General features: G+C 44.9%; 1 protein-coding gene across 1 annotated transcript in view; it reads left to right on the top strand.

Moving 5' to 3' along the window:
* The window catches only part of LOC144605591 (polymeric immunoglobulin receptor-like), a 38370-nt gene extending 26372 nt beyond the window's left edge, over positions 1–11998 (top strand). Inside the window, exons 5-12 of the mRNA XM_078421023.1 lie at positions 1642–1962; positions 2692–3009; positions 4355–4675; positions 5545–5862; positions 7310–7630; positions 8910–8958; positions 10920–11010; positions 11618–11998. Of these exons, the coding sequence (XP_078277149.1) occupies positions 1642–1962; positions 2692–3009; positions 4355–4675; positions 5545–5862; positions 7310–7630; positions 8910–8958; positions 10920–11010; positions 11618–11659 (1781 nt within the window). The 3' untranslated portion in view covers positions 11660–11998. The remainder of the gene's footprint in view (positions 1–1641; positions 1963–2691; positions 3010–4354; positions 4676–5544; positions 5863–7309; positions 7631–8909; positions 8959–10919; positions 11011–11617) is intronic.
* The last annotated feature ends 3023 nt before the right edge of the window (positions 11999–15021 follow it).

Here is a 15021-nt window from a genome sequence, read left to right as displayed (position 1 = left end):
AATCCTCCGACATTTTCGCCACATCTTTCCATCTCCACCTCTTTCTGCTTTCCGAAGAGACCGTTCCCTGCGCAACTCCCTGGTCAACTCGTCATTTCCCATCCATACCACCCCCTTCCCAGGTATCTTCCCCTACAACTGCAGTAGATGCAACACCTGTCCCTATACCTCCTCCCTCTACTCCGTACAAGGACTCCAACAGTCTTCACGGGTGAGGAAGAGGTTCACTTGCATCTCCTCCAACCCAATCTACTATATGCGCTGTTCCAGGTGTGAACTCCTCTATATCGGCGAGTCCAAGCGCAGACTCGGCGATCGTTTCGCTGAATAACTCCAGTCAGTCTGCCTCGGCCGAGGCAACTTCCCGATTGCTAAACACTTTATTTCCCCCTCCCATTGCCAAACTGACCTTTCTTTCCTGGATCTCCTCCACTGTCAGAGTTAGGCCAAACGCAAATTGGAGGAACAGCACCTTATATTTCGCTTGGACGGCTGATTGTGTGCTTCGTTGTCACCTTCCCTTCAGCTGACAATGATCCAGTCTACATTTTCCTTTGGCATTGTCACCTTTGATCACTTGTTTTCACATCTGACCCTTCCATTTCTCTTCTGCCTCCGTGTCCCATGATTCTCAGACTGAAGGGTTTCGACCCGAAACGTCACCCATTCCTTCTTTCGAGAGATGCATCCTGTTCCGCTGAGATACTCCAGCATTTTGTGTCTATCTTAAAGGGATTGTAATTATTTTTCGCCTTTAAATTTCAAGGGATTAAATAGGGTTCTCGGTAGGCTGGTCTTCATTAATGAGAACATTCACAACATAATTTGAAATAATATGCTTCCGACGTGCAGATGTTGAGTCCATACTTTGGGAATCGTGTTCAGCTTTAGTCTCTCAGCTCCAAGAAAAGGTGGACAGAGTGCAGAACGGTTTTAGGCCTGGACTGGGTGGCTTTGACGCAGGGAATGATTGGACAAACTCAGAATTCATCCCTTGGCGTGGAAATGCTTGAGCGAGGAACTTATAGAAATGTATCAATCGCGAGAAGCATGTTCATTTTCCCACGATGTGTGGAATCAAAAAGTGGAGGATATTGGAAAATGGGAAACATTTAAAGAAGGGGGAATAGTAAGGTGCCATTTACCGTAATGGCATGTTTTGTACAGGTGAATGGCCGAAGCTAAACACAATTTCCCCAAGTACGACCTCAACAACATATGTGCAACTGAAACATAACATCCGGACTTCTGTTCTGAGGGGCAACCTTTTCCACACTTTGGGCGACATGTAAATGGAACCTGCTGTCAAAGGAAGTTGTTGACGCAGTTAGAATAACAGCATTTAAAATACATTTTTCGACATTTGTGTAGATTGAGATTATTGCGAGCGATAAGGGAGAAACGTGGACATATGGAAACGGTTAAGAAGGACATATTGGTCGGCATGAACGAGCTCTTGTTAAAGGCCTCTTTCGGTTCTCTATAACTCTAACGTTCTTCGGTTTCTGGGCTTCGCACACTCAGAGAGATGCAGATGAGCTGGTGAGATATCAACTGCACGTTTCGGGCTGCTGTGATTTAGCTAGTGTTTGGTTTTTAACTGTTCACACAGGTGTCTGAATGTTTGCTCCATTCCCACAGAACCTGTGTCTGCTCCTGTGCTCAGATATCAGTCACCAACAAGTGGCTCGCGTCTGGGAAGCTCAGTGACAGTGTCCTGTGAGTCTGCCCGTGGATCCCTTCCCATCCGTTACACGTGGTATGAGAAGAACATATATGGGGATTCAACGATCTCGAATAGAAATCAACTGGATCTGAGTTGTGAAATCCTCAGAGGACGACACCGTCGATATTACTGCACAGCCTCAAATGGTCGCGGGACAAAATCCAGTGAAATACTCAACGTGAAAGTCTTCAACGGAGCAGGAACGTGCAGTTATTTGACAGAAATCAACAATATAGGTGAGTGTTACTTTCCCGTGGGAATACTGTTTCACAATTCCTCTCGTATCCTTGTAGCTACTGTTTTCACCTTGTGGCGATGTTCGTGGGTTTTTTCGGTGTTTGCAGACGGTGTCATTGTAGCCATTGTGAGTTCATGGTGTAAAATGCGAGAGTTTCTTTGGGGGACAGACAAATAATTGCCTGTTGCTTTCACCTGGGGCGTGTTGAGCTTCGAAAGGAGAGAAAGACCTGCACTTATCACAACGAGTTGAGTACAATCCTTCAAATATCCGGCTTATGCCTTTAAAATGATTTTCTGGCTGCCGCGTGAGATCTCACAGTCAATTTGAGACAGAGGAAGTAAGCAAATTCATTTATTTAGTATCCATCACAAATTTAAAGTGAATCTACTTGGCCGTCACTCCATAAAGTATTACCCTTACTATTACCACTGCAGAAACTCACCAAGACTCCCTAGACAGCGCCTTCCAATGCAACAGGCTCAATTTTCAATGCATCATTCTTCACAATTCCCACCGTCATTGGCTGGGAAGCGCTTTGGAATTACCTGTGCAGATGGTGAGGGACGGTGTACAGTATCTGTCTCTCATCGCAATCTAGGTGGAATTCAACAGACTTAAGACCAGGATTGGGCGAACTCCCCTATACACATTGATGTATATTATAACGTATATGTTTGTGAAAGGCTAACTATGCTCGTCAATGAATGAATGATTTTTCCTTTAGTTTCAGGTGCATTGTGGGCAGAGAGCGAAGTAAGAGGTGTTGTGGGAAGAGCGATCACAATCGATTGTCACTATGCAGCAGTGTACCGCTCACACACAAAGTACTGGTGCCGTGGGACAATTCGCCAAAGTGCACATGTAGTGGAAACAAATGGGAAACATGAACAGAGCGGAAGAGTGACAATCACAGATAGTCCGGCACGAAGAATATTTACTGTGGCTGTGGAGGATCTTCACTCTGGAGATACAGGATGGTACAGCTGTGGAATTACTGCACCCGGCGAACCAACATTTAAAGTGCATCTCCAAGTATCTGAAGGTAGGTTTCTCAGTGAGAGACTTTATGTCTCCACTTTGGCATCCGCACAAAACATTTGTTCGGTCGCGTATGGGAGTCTGGTGCACAGTTCTGGTCGCCGCTTTATCAAAAAAAGAGGTGAAAGGTTTCAAGAAGTTGCAGAAAAAGTTCACCGGAATGTTTAGTTGAAGTTTACAAATACAACATGGGAACGGATCCTTCGGCCCACCGAATCTACACCGACCATCGGTCATCGGTCACCGGTTACCTTTGCTCTATGTTATTCCACTTTCCCATTCACTCCCTACACACAATTCTACAGTATCGCCATTCACACGCCTCATTAGTGCCACAGGATCACTATCAACAATTTTATACAAGGAAATTAAAAAGTTGTTGATATTGATACTGTTGCACTAATGAGGTGTTCGAATGTCGGTATTTTGAATTGTGGCAGAGTTGCAGATTAAAAGAAGATTATAAAAACTGCAAATTCTGAAAATGTAAAACAAAGAGTAATGTGACAAATGTGAACAGATGTGAACAGATGTAAAACAAATGTAAACAGATGTAAAACAAATGTGCTGCTGTGTATCGGTACAGTGGCAGACATGGTAGTTCTGGGTGCTGGGAGGATGGAGATACACTGAGATGTATAAAGCTGGTTCATGGATTGTGAGGAGAAGGAAGTTTCTGGCGGGCAATTTGGCTGTCGTTTTCAAATGTAACATCTGAGTAGGTGACATTGTCCTCATCAGTACTGGAGTGTGTCCCTGAAGGGCCTCTTTCGGTTCTCTATAACTCTAACTTTCTTCGATTTCTGGGCTTCGCACACTCAGAGAGATGTAGATGAGCTGGTGAGATATCAACTGCACGGTTCGGGCAGAGATAAAGGGTCAAGTCAAGTCAAGTCAAGTCAAATTTATTTGTCACATACACATACTCGATGTGCAGTGAAATGAAAGTGGCAATGCCTGCGGGTTGTGCACAAAAAGAATTACGGTTACAGCATATAAATAAAGTTAATAAGTTACTAAACATAGCACAAAAAGTGTCGACAAAAATTTAGTCTCTGGGGTTATAAAAGTTGACAGTCCTGATGGCCTGTGGGAAGAAGCTCCGTCTCATCCTCTCCGTTTTCACAGCGTGACAGCGGAGGCGTTTGCCTGATCGTAGCATCTGGAACAGTCCGTTACTGGGGTTGCAGGGGTCCCTCATGATCTTGCTTGCTCTGGATCTGCACCTCCTGATGTATAGGTCCTGCAGGGGGACGAGTGCAGTTCCCATGGTGCGTTCTGCCGATTTAGCAAGTGTTTGGTTTTTAACTGTTCACACAGGTGTCTGAATGTTTGCTCCATTCCCACAGAACCTGTGTCTGCTCCTGTGCTAAGATATCTGTCACCAACAAATGGCTCACGTCTCGGAGGCTCAGTGACAGTGTCCTGTGAGTCTGCCCGTGGATCCCTTCCCATCCATTACACGTGGCATGAGAAGAACAAATATGGGGATCCAACCATCTCGAATAGCAATCAACTGGATCTGAGTTGTGAAATCCTCAGAGGACAGCACCGTCGATATTACTGCACATCCTCAAATGGTTGTGGGACAAGATCCAGTGACATACTCAACGTGAAAGTCTTCAACGGAGCAGGAACGTGCAGTTATGTGACAGAAATCAACAATATAGGTGAGTGTACTTTCCAGTGGGAATACTGTTTCACAATTCCTCTCGTAACCTTGTAGCTACTATTTTTCACCTTGTGGCGATGTATGCGGGTTTCTTGGTGTTTGCAGACGGCATCATTGCCGCTTGAGATGACACAGTCACTTTGAGACAGAGGAAGCAACCAAATTCATTCAGTTTGGATCCATCATCATTTACAACCAAGGATGTACAATTTCATGATCACGACAGGATTAAAAACGTGTTAATTTGTGCGATTCTCTGGAGGAACTCCAGTAATCTCACAAAATTAAAGTGAATTTACTTGGCCGTCACTCCATAAAGTATTACCCTTACATTTGTCAACGTGAATTTTAAAATGCAATTCCCGGTAGTCGTGCAGACGCTCAGAGGGGAAGCCCAGAAGACAGTGAGAATGGTTTACATCGGCGAGGCCAAGCGTGGCCGAGGCCACAGTTTCGCTGACAACTTGTGCTTGGTCTGTCATGACCCAGCAACGAGCTTGATAGACACCCCATCCTCAACCTCTCCCACTGATGCAGAGCATCAGCAGTTTGCACCATCTGCACGATGCACTGCGGCAACTCACCAAGACTCCCGAGACAGCGCCTTCCAATTCCAACAGGCTCCATCTTCAAAACATCACTCTTCACAATTCCCACCGTCATTGGCTGGGAAGAGCTTTGGAACGACCTGTGCAGATGGTGAGGGGCGGTGTACAGTATCTGTCTCTTATCGCAATCTCGGTGGAATTCAACAGACCTAAGACAAGGATTGGGCGGACTCCCCTGTGCACATTTATGTATATTATAACGTATATGTTTGTGAAAGGCTAACTATGTTCGTCAATTTATGAATGATTTTTCCTTTAGTTTCAGGTGCACTGTGGGCAGAGAGCGAAGTAAGAGGGGTTGTGGGAAGAGCGATCACAATCGATTGTCACTATGCAGCAGTGTATCGCTCACACACAAAATACTGGTGCCGTGGGACAAGTCATCAAAGTGCACATGTAGTGGAAACAAATGGGAAACATGGACGGAGCGGAAGAGTGTCAATCACAGATAACCCGGCACGAGGAATATTTACTGTGGCTGTGGAGGATCTTCACTCTGGAGATACAGGATGGTACAGCTGTGGAATTACTGCACCTGGCAAACCAACATTTAAAGTGCACCTCCAAGTATCTGAAGGTATGTTTCTCAGTGAGTGACTTTATGTCTCCACTTTGGCATCCGCACAAAACATTTGTTCGGTCGCGTATGTAAGTCTGATGCACAGTTCTGGTCGCCGCTTTATCAAAAATAGATGTGAAAGGTTTCGAGAAGTTGCAGAAAAAGTTCACCGGAATGTTTAGTTGAAGTTTACAAATACAACATGGGAACGGATCCTTCGGCCCACCGAGTCCACACCGACCAGCGGTCACCGGTCACACTAGTTCTATGTTATTCCACTTTCCGATTCGCTCCCTACACATTCTACAATATCGCCATTCACACACCTCATTAGTGCCACAGTATCGCTATCAACATTTTTATACAAGGAAATTTAAAAGTTATTGATCGTGACACTGTTGCACTATTGAGGTGCTTGAATGTTGGTATTGTAGAATTGTGGCAGAGTTTCTGATTAAAAGAGGATTTTAAAAACTGCAGATGCTGGAAATGTAAAACATAGAGAGATGGTGCTGCTGTGTACTGGTACAGTGAAACCAATAATTGGCCGATGATTTATCTGATTTGTGTTCAGTTTTAATCAACACTAGGTCCAAGTTGACCCGTTGGGCTTAAACCTCTCCTGCATTGGTGCAGTACCCTCTCCTCTCCCCTTCCCCGCCCTCCCTCCCTCCACCTTCCCCTCCCCTCCTCATCCTCATCCTTCCCCCTTCCCCATTCCCCCTACCCCCTGCCCTCTCCCTCCCTCCCCACTCCCCTACCCGTCCCCTCACCCTCCCCGCTCCCCTTCCCCCATCCCGTCCCACCTTCCCCTCCCCCACTCAATCCTCCTCAACCCCCCTTATCCTCCCTCTCTCCCCCCTCCTTCAGGGTGTAGAGAAGACTTACAAAGATGTTGCCATGACTTGAGGGCCTGACCTATATGGCGGGGTTGAGCAGGCTAGGACTTTATTTCTTGGAGCGCAGGAGGATGACGTATGTTCTTACAGAGGTGGACAAAATCATGCGAGGAATAGATCGAGTAAATGCACAGTCTTTTGCCCAGAACAGGGAATCGAGAACCAGAGGACATAGTTTTAAGATGAGGGAGGAATGATTTATTAAGAACCTGGGGAATAACTTTTTTACACAAAGGTTGGTAGGTATATGAAACTAACTGCCGACGGAAGTAGTAATGGCAGGGATTATCGCAACATAGAAGAAAAATTGGACAGGTACATGAATAGGATAGGTTTAGAGGGTTAAGGGCCAAGCAAGGGCAGGTGGAACTACTGTAGATTGGGCGTGTTGGTCAGCACGGATAATTTAGACCGAAGGGCCTGTTTCTCCGTTGTATGACTCGATGACTATGTAGATGGATGGGTCAGATTCCAACCTGGCGGCTCTGGCTGAGATACAGAGATGGTGGATATTGGCGAGTGTTTGATTTTTAGATGTTCACTCAGTGTTTGCTCCTTTCCCACAGAACCCGTGTCTGTTCCGGTGCTTGGATTTCCGTCACCAGCCAATGTCTCCTGTCTCGGGGGCTCAGTGTCAGTGTCCTGTGAGTCGGTCCGGGGATCCCTTCCCATTAGCTACAGCTGGTATGAAAACATCCCAGCTGTGGATTCAAAGATCTCAGACAACAATACCCTGGATCTACATTGTCAATCCTTCAAACACCAGCACCATCAATATTATTGCAAAAGCTCAAATCAACGTGGAACAAAATCTACTGAAATGGTCAACGTGTCCATCTCCAGCAGTGGCGTGACCTGCAGTTTTCTCGTGAAAATCAACGGCCCTGGTAAGTAGTGGAGGGGATGCGGAGAAGAAGTGGAAGTGGGGTTAGGGTGGTTCATAAGATCATCAGTGATAGAAGCAGAAATAGACCATTGAATCATGACTGATCTATTTCCCCCTCTTCACCCCATTGTCCTGCCTTCTCCCCATAAACCCCGACACCCTGAAATCCATGCACGTTAATTAATTATCTTATCAAGATTAAAACGATGGAATTATGGCCCATTCGTCAATACCTGGATGCTGGGTTCCAGAAATAGATTTCATAGTGCTGGTGTTGGCCAGCTTCCTGGCTAGAACTTCCTCTTATGTTTACACAGCTTTAAACTAGGTTTGCAGTAACATCTGTCCAAGCACTTTCACATTCCCGCCATCATCTCCACATGACCGACACACAAATATTGGAAGGGAACAGAAATTATCGGTAAATGTGGCCACTGTTAACTGCTAGAGGACTGTATCAGCTTTGGTCCACTGTGTTAATTTTGCCCATTAAGTACCATCGATACTAATCCCATTTACCAGCCCCTCATCCACAGTCTTCTCAGACTTCACAATGAAAGTGCCTCCACCATCTAGGTATTAAAGTATTCCCTGCTCAGATATCCTCCATATATTCTACTCCTTAACCCAACCCTATCTTCTCCACTTTTACGCACATCTGCTGTACTGATTTCCCACGAAGTACCCTATCTATGTTGCTCATAGCTTTGCGCACCTGCAATAGGTTCATCCTTCCTCTCCTATGGTGGAATAAAAACCCCATCAATCCAGCTTCTGCTCCGAACTGTAATGTTTCATCGCAGGCCCTATCCCTCCTTTAGTTTAGTTTAGAGATCCAGCGTGGACGCTGCTGCCTTTCATCGGTGCCCTCGTTCTATCCTACTCACAAGGGACAACTTACAGAAGCCTATTAACCTACAAACCTGCAAATCTTTAGAATGTGGGAGAAAAACGGAGCACTTGAAGACAACCCACGCGGTCATAGGGAAAACATACAAACTCCGTGCAGATAGTACCCGTAGTCAGGATTGAACCCGGGTCTCTGACGTTGTAAGGCAGCAACTTGACCGCTGCGCCATTGAGCCGCCCTACTGTTGGCGACCTGTGTTGTAACCAGCACTCCTGCTGGTTATGACGTCTCCCACTTGGTGCAAATTACACTGAAGAAATATTGCCCTGTCTATTAAGCCTATAAACCCCTTATATCGGACAAGCATGCTCTCTTGGTCAACTGCAAGTGAACAGTAATGACACTGATTTTTAATTCCATGTTCCAACAGGACTTGAATATTCTTGTGAAACTTTGAAAAGATCCAATTATTCTTCAAGGTAAACTACTCTGCTTCCAATGAAATGTACCATGTGCTAATTGCTGGTGTTTTGATTGCGATTGCTTCAATTGAGAGAAAGTTGCGTCTTCCGTTCACTTGCATTAAAAGCCCGTGAGAGTATTGATCTATATGCACAGTGACACAGCCAGTAGAACCACAGCCTCACTAGGACAAGACACTGGACGTCTATGTGTGTTCTGCATATTTTGCCTTTCAGTGTGTAGGAAGCATTTGTAAATGCTGGTTTAAACTCAATATAGGCACAAAAAAACTGGAGTAACTCGGCGGGTCAGACAACATTTCTGAAAAAAATGAATAGGTGACGTTCCGTGTCGAGACCCTTCTTCAGAGTGAGATTCAGGGGAAAGGAATCGAGAGCGATATCGACGGTCATATAGAAAGATATAAAACAATGAATGAAAGATATGCAAAAAAGTTACGATGATCAAGGAAACGATCCATTAGTAGCTGTGGGCTAGGTGAAAACGAGTTGTACAGACAATGAGACACTACAAGGCAACGGTGAAATACGTAAAACGACCAGAGTGGGGGAGGGACGGAGAGAGAGGGGATGCAAAGATTATTTAAAGTTAGAGAAATCAATTTTTATATAGCTTGGCTGTAAGCTGCCAATGCGAAATACCTAGTGTTAACTTCCTCCAATTTGCATTTGGCCTCGCTCTGAGAATGGAGGAAGCCCAGGACAGAACGGTCAGTGTGGGAATGGGAGAGGGGGAGGGGGTTAAAGTGTTTAGCAACTGGGAGATCATATATTCCCAGGTGGACTGAGCGTAGATGTTCAGTGAAATGATCGCCCAGTCAACGTTTGATTCTGCTGATGTATAAGTGTCCACACCTAATACAGCAGGTGAGGTTGGAGGAGGTTCAAATGAACTCTGCCTAAACTGAAAGGACAGTTGAGGTCCTTGGGTAGAGTTGAGAGAGGAGGTATAGGGACAGATGTTGCATTTCCTGCATTTGAAGTGGAAGGTACCTGGAAAGGGGGTGGTTTGCATGGGAAAGTATGAGATAACACTTCAGAAGAATGAGAAGAACTTCGTTGAAACATATAGAATAGTGACAGCCTTGGATAGACTGGATGTGGAGAGGATGTTTACACCAGTGGGAGAGTCTAGGACTAGAGGCCATAGCCTCAGAATTAGATGTTATTTTGGGAAGGAGATGAGGAATATTTTCTTTAGTCTGTGGAATTCTATGCAACAGAATGCTGTGGAGGTTCCTCCATTTGCTGCTTTTCAGAGGGCGTTCCCAACAGTATTCGCAATGACCGCTCCATCACGAACCTCATCCCATGCTGTGAGATGAGTACAGTTGCCAAACTCAAGTATTGCAGTTTATCTTTTCTGTGACTTGCTCTGGCGTGGTGCTGACAGGAAAATGTATATTGAATTATGGGCTAAGACATCCCCCTTGATATCACGTGGCATCACCATGCATTTGATGGGGTCATGCAGCAAAAGGTCGCTGTCGCAGAATGTGAGAAAACAGTCTTGAATCAGACCGAATACAGCGAGCTGAGTTAACTGACGCTCTCACACACATTGAACCATCAAACCATTAAAAAAATATATCCCTGAATATTCCATCATAATATAATCTTAAAAGTAGGAAGACTTTGTTATTTATCTTATTACAATTGAAATAGATCTGACTTTCTATCACACTCATATGTTATGCTTGCGTTATGAAATAAAAACGTTAATAAAAGCCACGCCTATATGAGCGAACCTTTGAACATCATAATTGTTCTCACCGCACTCCCCCCCCCCCCCCCCCCCCGCAGTCTAACACCCGTTCATTCTCCCAGATCTCAATTGGCTCTCCTGCTTTGCCCCGCTCCACTCCACCAAGATTAGGAAGCAAATAACAGGTAAATGTTTGAAAGATAAACCGTCTCGTTTCCTCCCATTGATACTGTATCTCTTGCCCTTTGCTCAGTTACATCGCATGGACTGTGGGGCGCTGGCTGCTCTTTCTCCTGCTTCTGATCTGGAGTATCTCAATCGCGTTCTTCACAAGAGCCTCTAAGGTAAGTTTTATTGTCATCGTGTTCATAAATTATAGGAGCAGAATTAGGCCATTCAGCCCATCATGTCCAACCCGCACTCAATCACAGCTGATCTACCCTTCCCTCTCGATCCCATTCTTCTGCCATCTCCCCATAACCCTTGACATCTTTATTTATTAAGAATATGAAAATCTCCGCCTAAAAAATATCAATTGGCTTGGATAGATATAAAAATCCTCGGCTAACTCAGCATCTCCGATAAGAATTGACCTGGCCTCCATAGCCTCCTGTGGGAATGAAATCCATAGATTCACCACTCTCGGACCAATGCCATCCCTTCTCGTCGCCGAAAGTATCCAAGCGGTTTCCATTAATGCATTCAAATATCCTGTCCATTGATGGACACAGAAACCGTGCACGTTTTCATATCCTGAAGTCAAACCAAATTTCGATATGGATGATATCACGAGGTTTTGTCAGGTTGTGCGTGTGCAGGATGGATTTCTGTGCCTGGTGTGGATTCGTTGGGGTCCACCTTGCAGACAGCATTGTGTTGGGAGTGGTCGAGTCAAATAAAGCGTGGTTCCCACTGTCAATGAGTCTGATGACTTCACATTGTCTTTTGCAGAGACGCGATGAATCAGAACCTGGCCACTCGGCCCACGAATGAAGACTCCTAGCTTGCACCAACAGTGAGGGAATTCAGCACCGCGATGAAATATTTAGGCATCATCCTGCTTTGTCAACTGATATCAATTGGACAGAATATATGTCTCTTGCAATTCAATTAACTATTTCATGAAAGTGTCTTCAAAGCAATTTTTCAAACTTTCCAAACCATATCTGTTTCCAAACCCTATTTTCCGCACTGATCTTAATTTTTCTCACCTCTTCCAAGGTTTCTTTCGTCACCTTCGAACCAATGTTTTAACCTTTGCATGTTTTCTGCTGCTCCAAAGCCTGACACTCTGTTAAACTATATTCTATACATTTAACTTCCTGGAAAAAATGTTTTTTTCACTGATTAATGAGCACCACTGCATCAGAACGCTTCTTAATAAATTGTTATTGTCAATGAATGGTTTGTCTAATTTGTTTTGTTTAGACTGCAACTTTAGTGTTGAAGAACAGACTGCAATCAGACTGCTGGATATTCCTCCTTTTGCCAAACGTTAAAGGCGTTTAGGAAAGACAATCAATTGACCATGCTATCCGATAAGAACAAAATTATGCCACGACATTGTTCTGACTATTTGCCTTATTGTTCTCTCCACAGATGCTGACTGACGCGCTAAGCACAATCAACATCTGCAGATTTCATTTCCGACATGCAACTAATTTTTATGTAGGAAGGAACTGCAGATGCTGGTTTAAACTGAAGGTAGACATAAATTGCTGGGGTAACTCAGCGTGACAGGCGGCATCTGTGGATCGACCAGGTAGATTTAGGTGGACTGAGCGGCGGTGTTCAGCGAAACGATCGCCGAGCCTGCGCTTGGTCTCGATTTCGGCGAACGTTTCGCTGAACACCTCCGCGCAGTCCTCATAAACCTACCTGATATCCCGGTCGCTAAACACTTTAACTTCCCCTCCCATTCCCACACTGACATTTCTGTCCTGGGCATCTTCCATTGTCAGAATGAGTCCCAGAGCAATTTGGAGGAACGGCACCTCATATTTCGCTTGGGCAGCTTACACCCCAGCGGTGTGAACATTGACTTCTCTAACTTCAAGTAACCCTTGCTTCCCCTCTCAATCCACCCTCCCCCTCCCTTCCCAATTCTCCGATAAATGTGACTGTCTCCGAATACCTTCTATCTCTCATTGCTTTGTGGATACCTTCTCCCAGCAAACAATGATCTATTCTAAATTGTCCTTGATCTCCATCCCCTTTGTCTCATTTTCACACCTTACACTTCCTTGTCCAAATATCTCCCTCTCCGCTGACTTCAGTCTGAAGAAGGGTCTCGACCCGAAACGTCACCCATTACTTTCATCCAGAGATGCTGCCTTTCCCACTTTTTGTACAACTATTGTTTTTTTGATTGGGTGATTGAAATATACAACATGGATACAGACCATTTGGCCCACCGAGTCCACGTCAACCTGCAATCAACCCTTTCACACTAGTTCTATTTTATCCCACTTTCGCGTCTTTTGAGTACAGTAATATTGCTAAACATTTTAATGCTGCAACGAGTTATTTATTTTATCCGCCGTGCAAATAAGTTAAAGGACTATCAATAGTGGAAAGTCCATTCGTGTGCAGAACAAATGGTTGAGTTCAGCTTGCAAAGTACGAGATGTGAAACTGCAAATACATTGTGTTGCTTTTCTCATTCTGACTTGTGACTGTAACCCCGCCCATGAAAGAACCATGAAGGATGTTGCTTCAAAATAATAAATTGTGACCTGCAATAATGGAGTAACACCATCAAGTTCGGAAACAGTCAAGGATTGCTTTTGGTAAAATGTCCCACTGACAAAGATAAATATTCTCCACACAGTCAGCGAGGAGACGAGGAAATTAGACCAGAGGCTGCTTTGAACTCATAAACCCACAGGTCAGGGATATCCGCGGGGTGCTGAGTAGCCAGAGATACTTGCAGATTCTGTGTCACACTGATGCTGCCTGGCCCGTTGAATTCGAGATCGTTAATGTTCTAATGGGAGGAATGATCTTGAATTGGAGCTTTTAACAAGTGCAAGACATCCCAAAGTGCCTGGCAGATAGTTAGAGGTAAACGGTCTGAGATGCCACAGATAGACACAAAATTCTGTAGAAATTTAGCGGGACAGGCAGCATCGCTGGGGGAAGAAAATGGCTGACATTTCGGGTCGATGCCACCGTTGTTTTTAGAGATGGGTACTGGCTTGGAATGTGACTAGGAAAATTGACAGGGGAGAGCCGGTGGATGTGGTGTACCTCGACTTTCAGAAAGCCTTCGACAAGGTCCCACATAGGAGATTGGTGGGAAAAATTAGAGCACATGGTATTGGAGGTAGGGTACTGACATGGATAGAAAGTTGGTTGACAGACAGAAAGCAAAGAGTGGGGATAAATGGGTCCCTTTCAGAATGGCAGGCAGTGACTAGTGGGGTACCGCAAGGCTCGGTTTTGGGACCGCAGCTATTTACAATATACATCAATGATTTGGATGAAGGGATTAAAAGTACCATTAGCAAATTTGCCGATGATACAAAGCTAGGTGGCAGTTTGAACTGTGAGGAAGATGCTATGAGGTTGCAGGGTGACTTAGACAGGTTGTGTGATTGGGCGGATGCATGGCAGATGCAGTTTAATGTAGATAAGTGTGAGTTTATCCACTTTGGTGGTAAGAATAGGAAGGCAGATTATTATTTGAATGGTGACAAGTTAGGAAAAGGGGACGTACAACGTGATCTGGTGTCTTAGTGCATCAGTCACTGAAAGGAAGCATGCAGGTACAGCAGGCAGTGAAGAAAGCCAATGGAATGTTGGCCTTCATAACAAGAGGAGTTGAGTATAGGTGCAAAGAGGTCCTTCTGCAGTTGTACAGGGCCCTTGTGAGACCGCACCTGGAGTACTGTGTGCAGTTTTGGTCTCCAAATTTGAGTAAGGATATTCTTGCTATTGAGGGCGTGCAGCGTAGGTTTACTAGGTTAATTCCCGGAATGGCGGGACTGTCATATGTTCAAAGACTGGAGCGACTAGGTTTGTATACACTGGAATTTAGAAGGATGAGAGGGGATCTTATCGAGACGTATAAGATTATTAAGGGGTTGGACATTTTAGAGGCGGAAAACATGTTCCTAGTGTTGGGGGAGTCCAGAACCAGGGGCCACGGTTTAAGAATAAGGGGTAGGCAATTTAGAACAGAGATGAGGAAAAACATTTTTAGTCAGAGAGTTGTGAATCTGTGGAATTCTCTGCCTCAGAGGGCAGTAGAGGCCAATTCTCTGAATACATTCAAGAGAGAGCTAGATAGAGCTCTTAAGGATAGCGGAGTCAGGGGGTATGGGGAGAAAGCAGGAACGAGATACTGATTGAGA

The sequence above is a fragment of the Rhinoraja longicauda genome, chromosome 24 (assembly GCF_053455715.1).
Source record: "Rhinoraja longicauda isolate Sanriku21f chromosome 24, sRhiLon1.1, whole genome shotgun sequence".
NCBI lineage: Eukaryota > Metazoa > Chordata > Chondrichthyes > Rajiformes > Arhynchobatidae > Rhinoraja > Rhinoraja longicauda.
The sequence above is the reverse complement of the archived record's forward strand: the minus strand, read 5'-3'. Positions and strand labels throughout refer to the sequence as shown.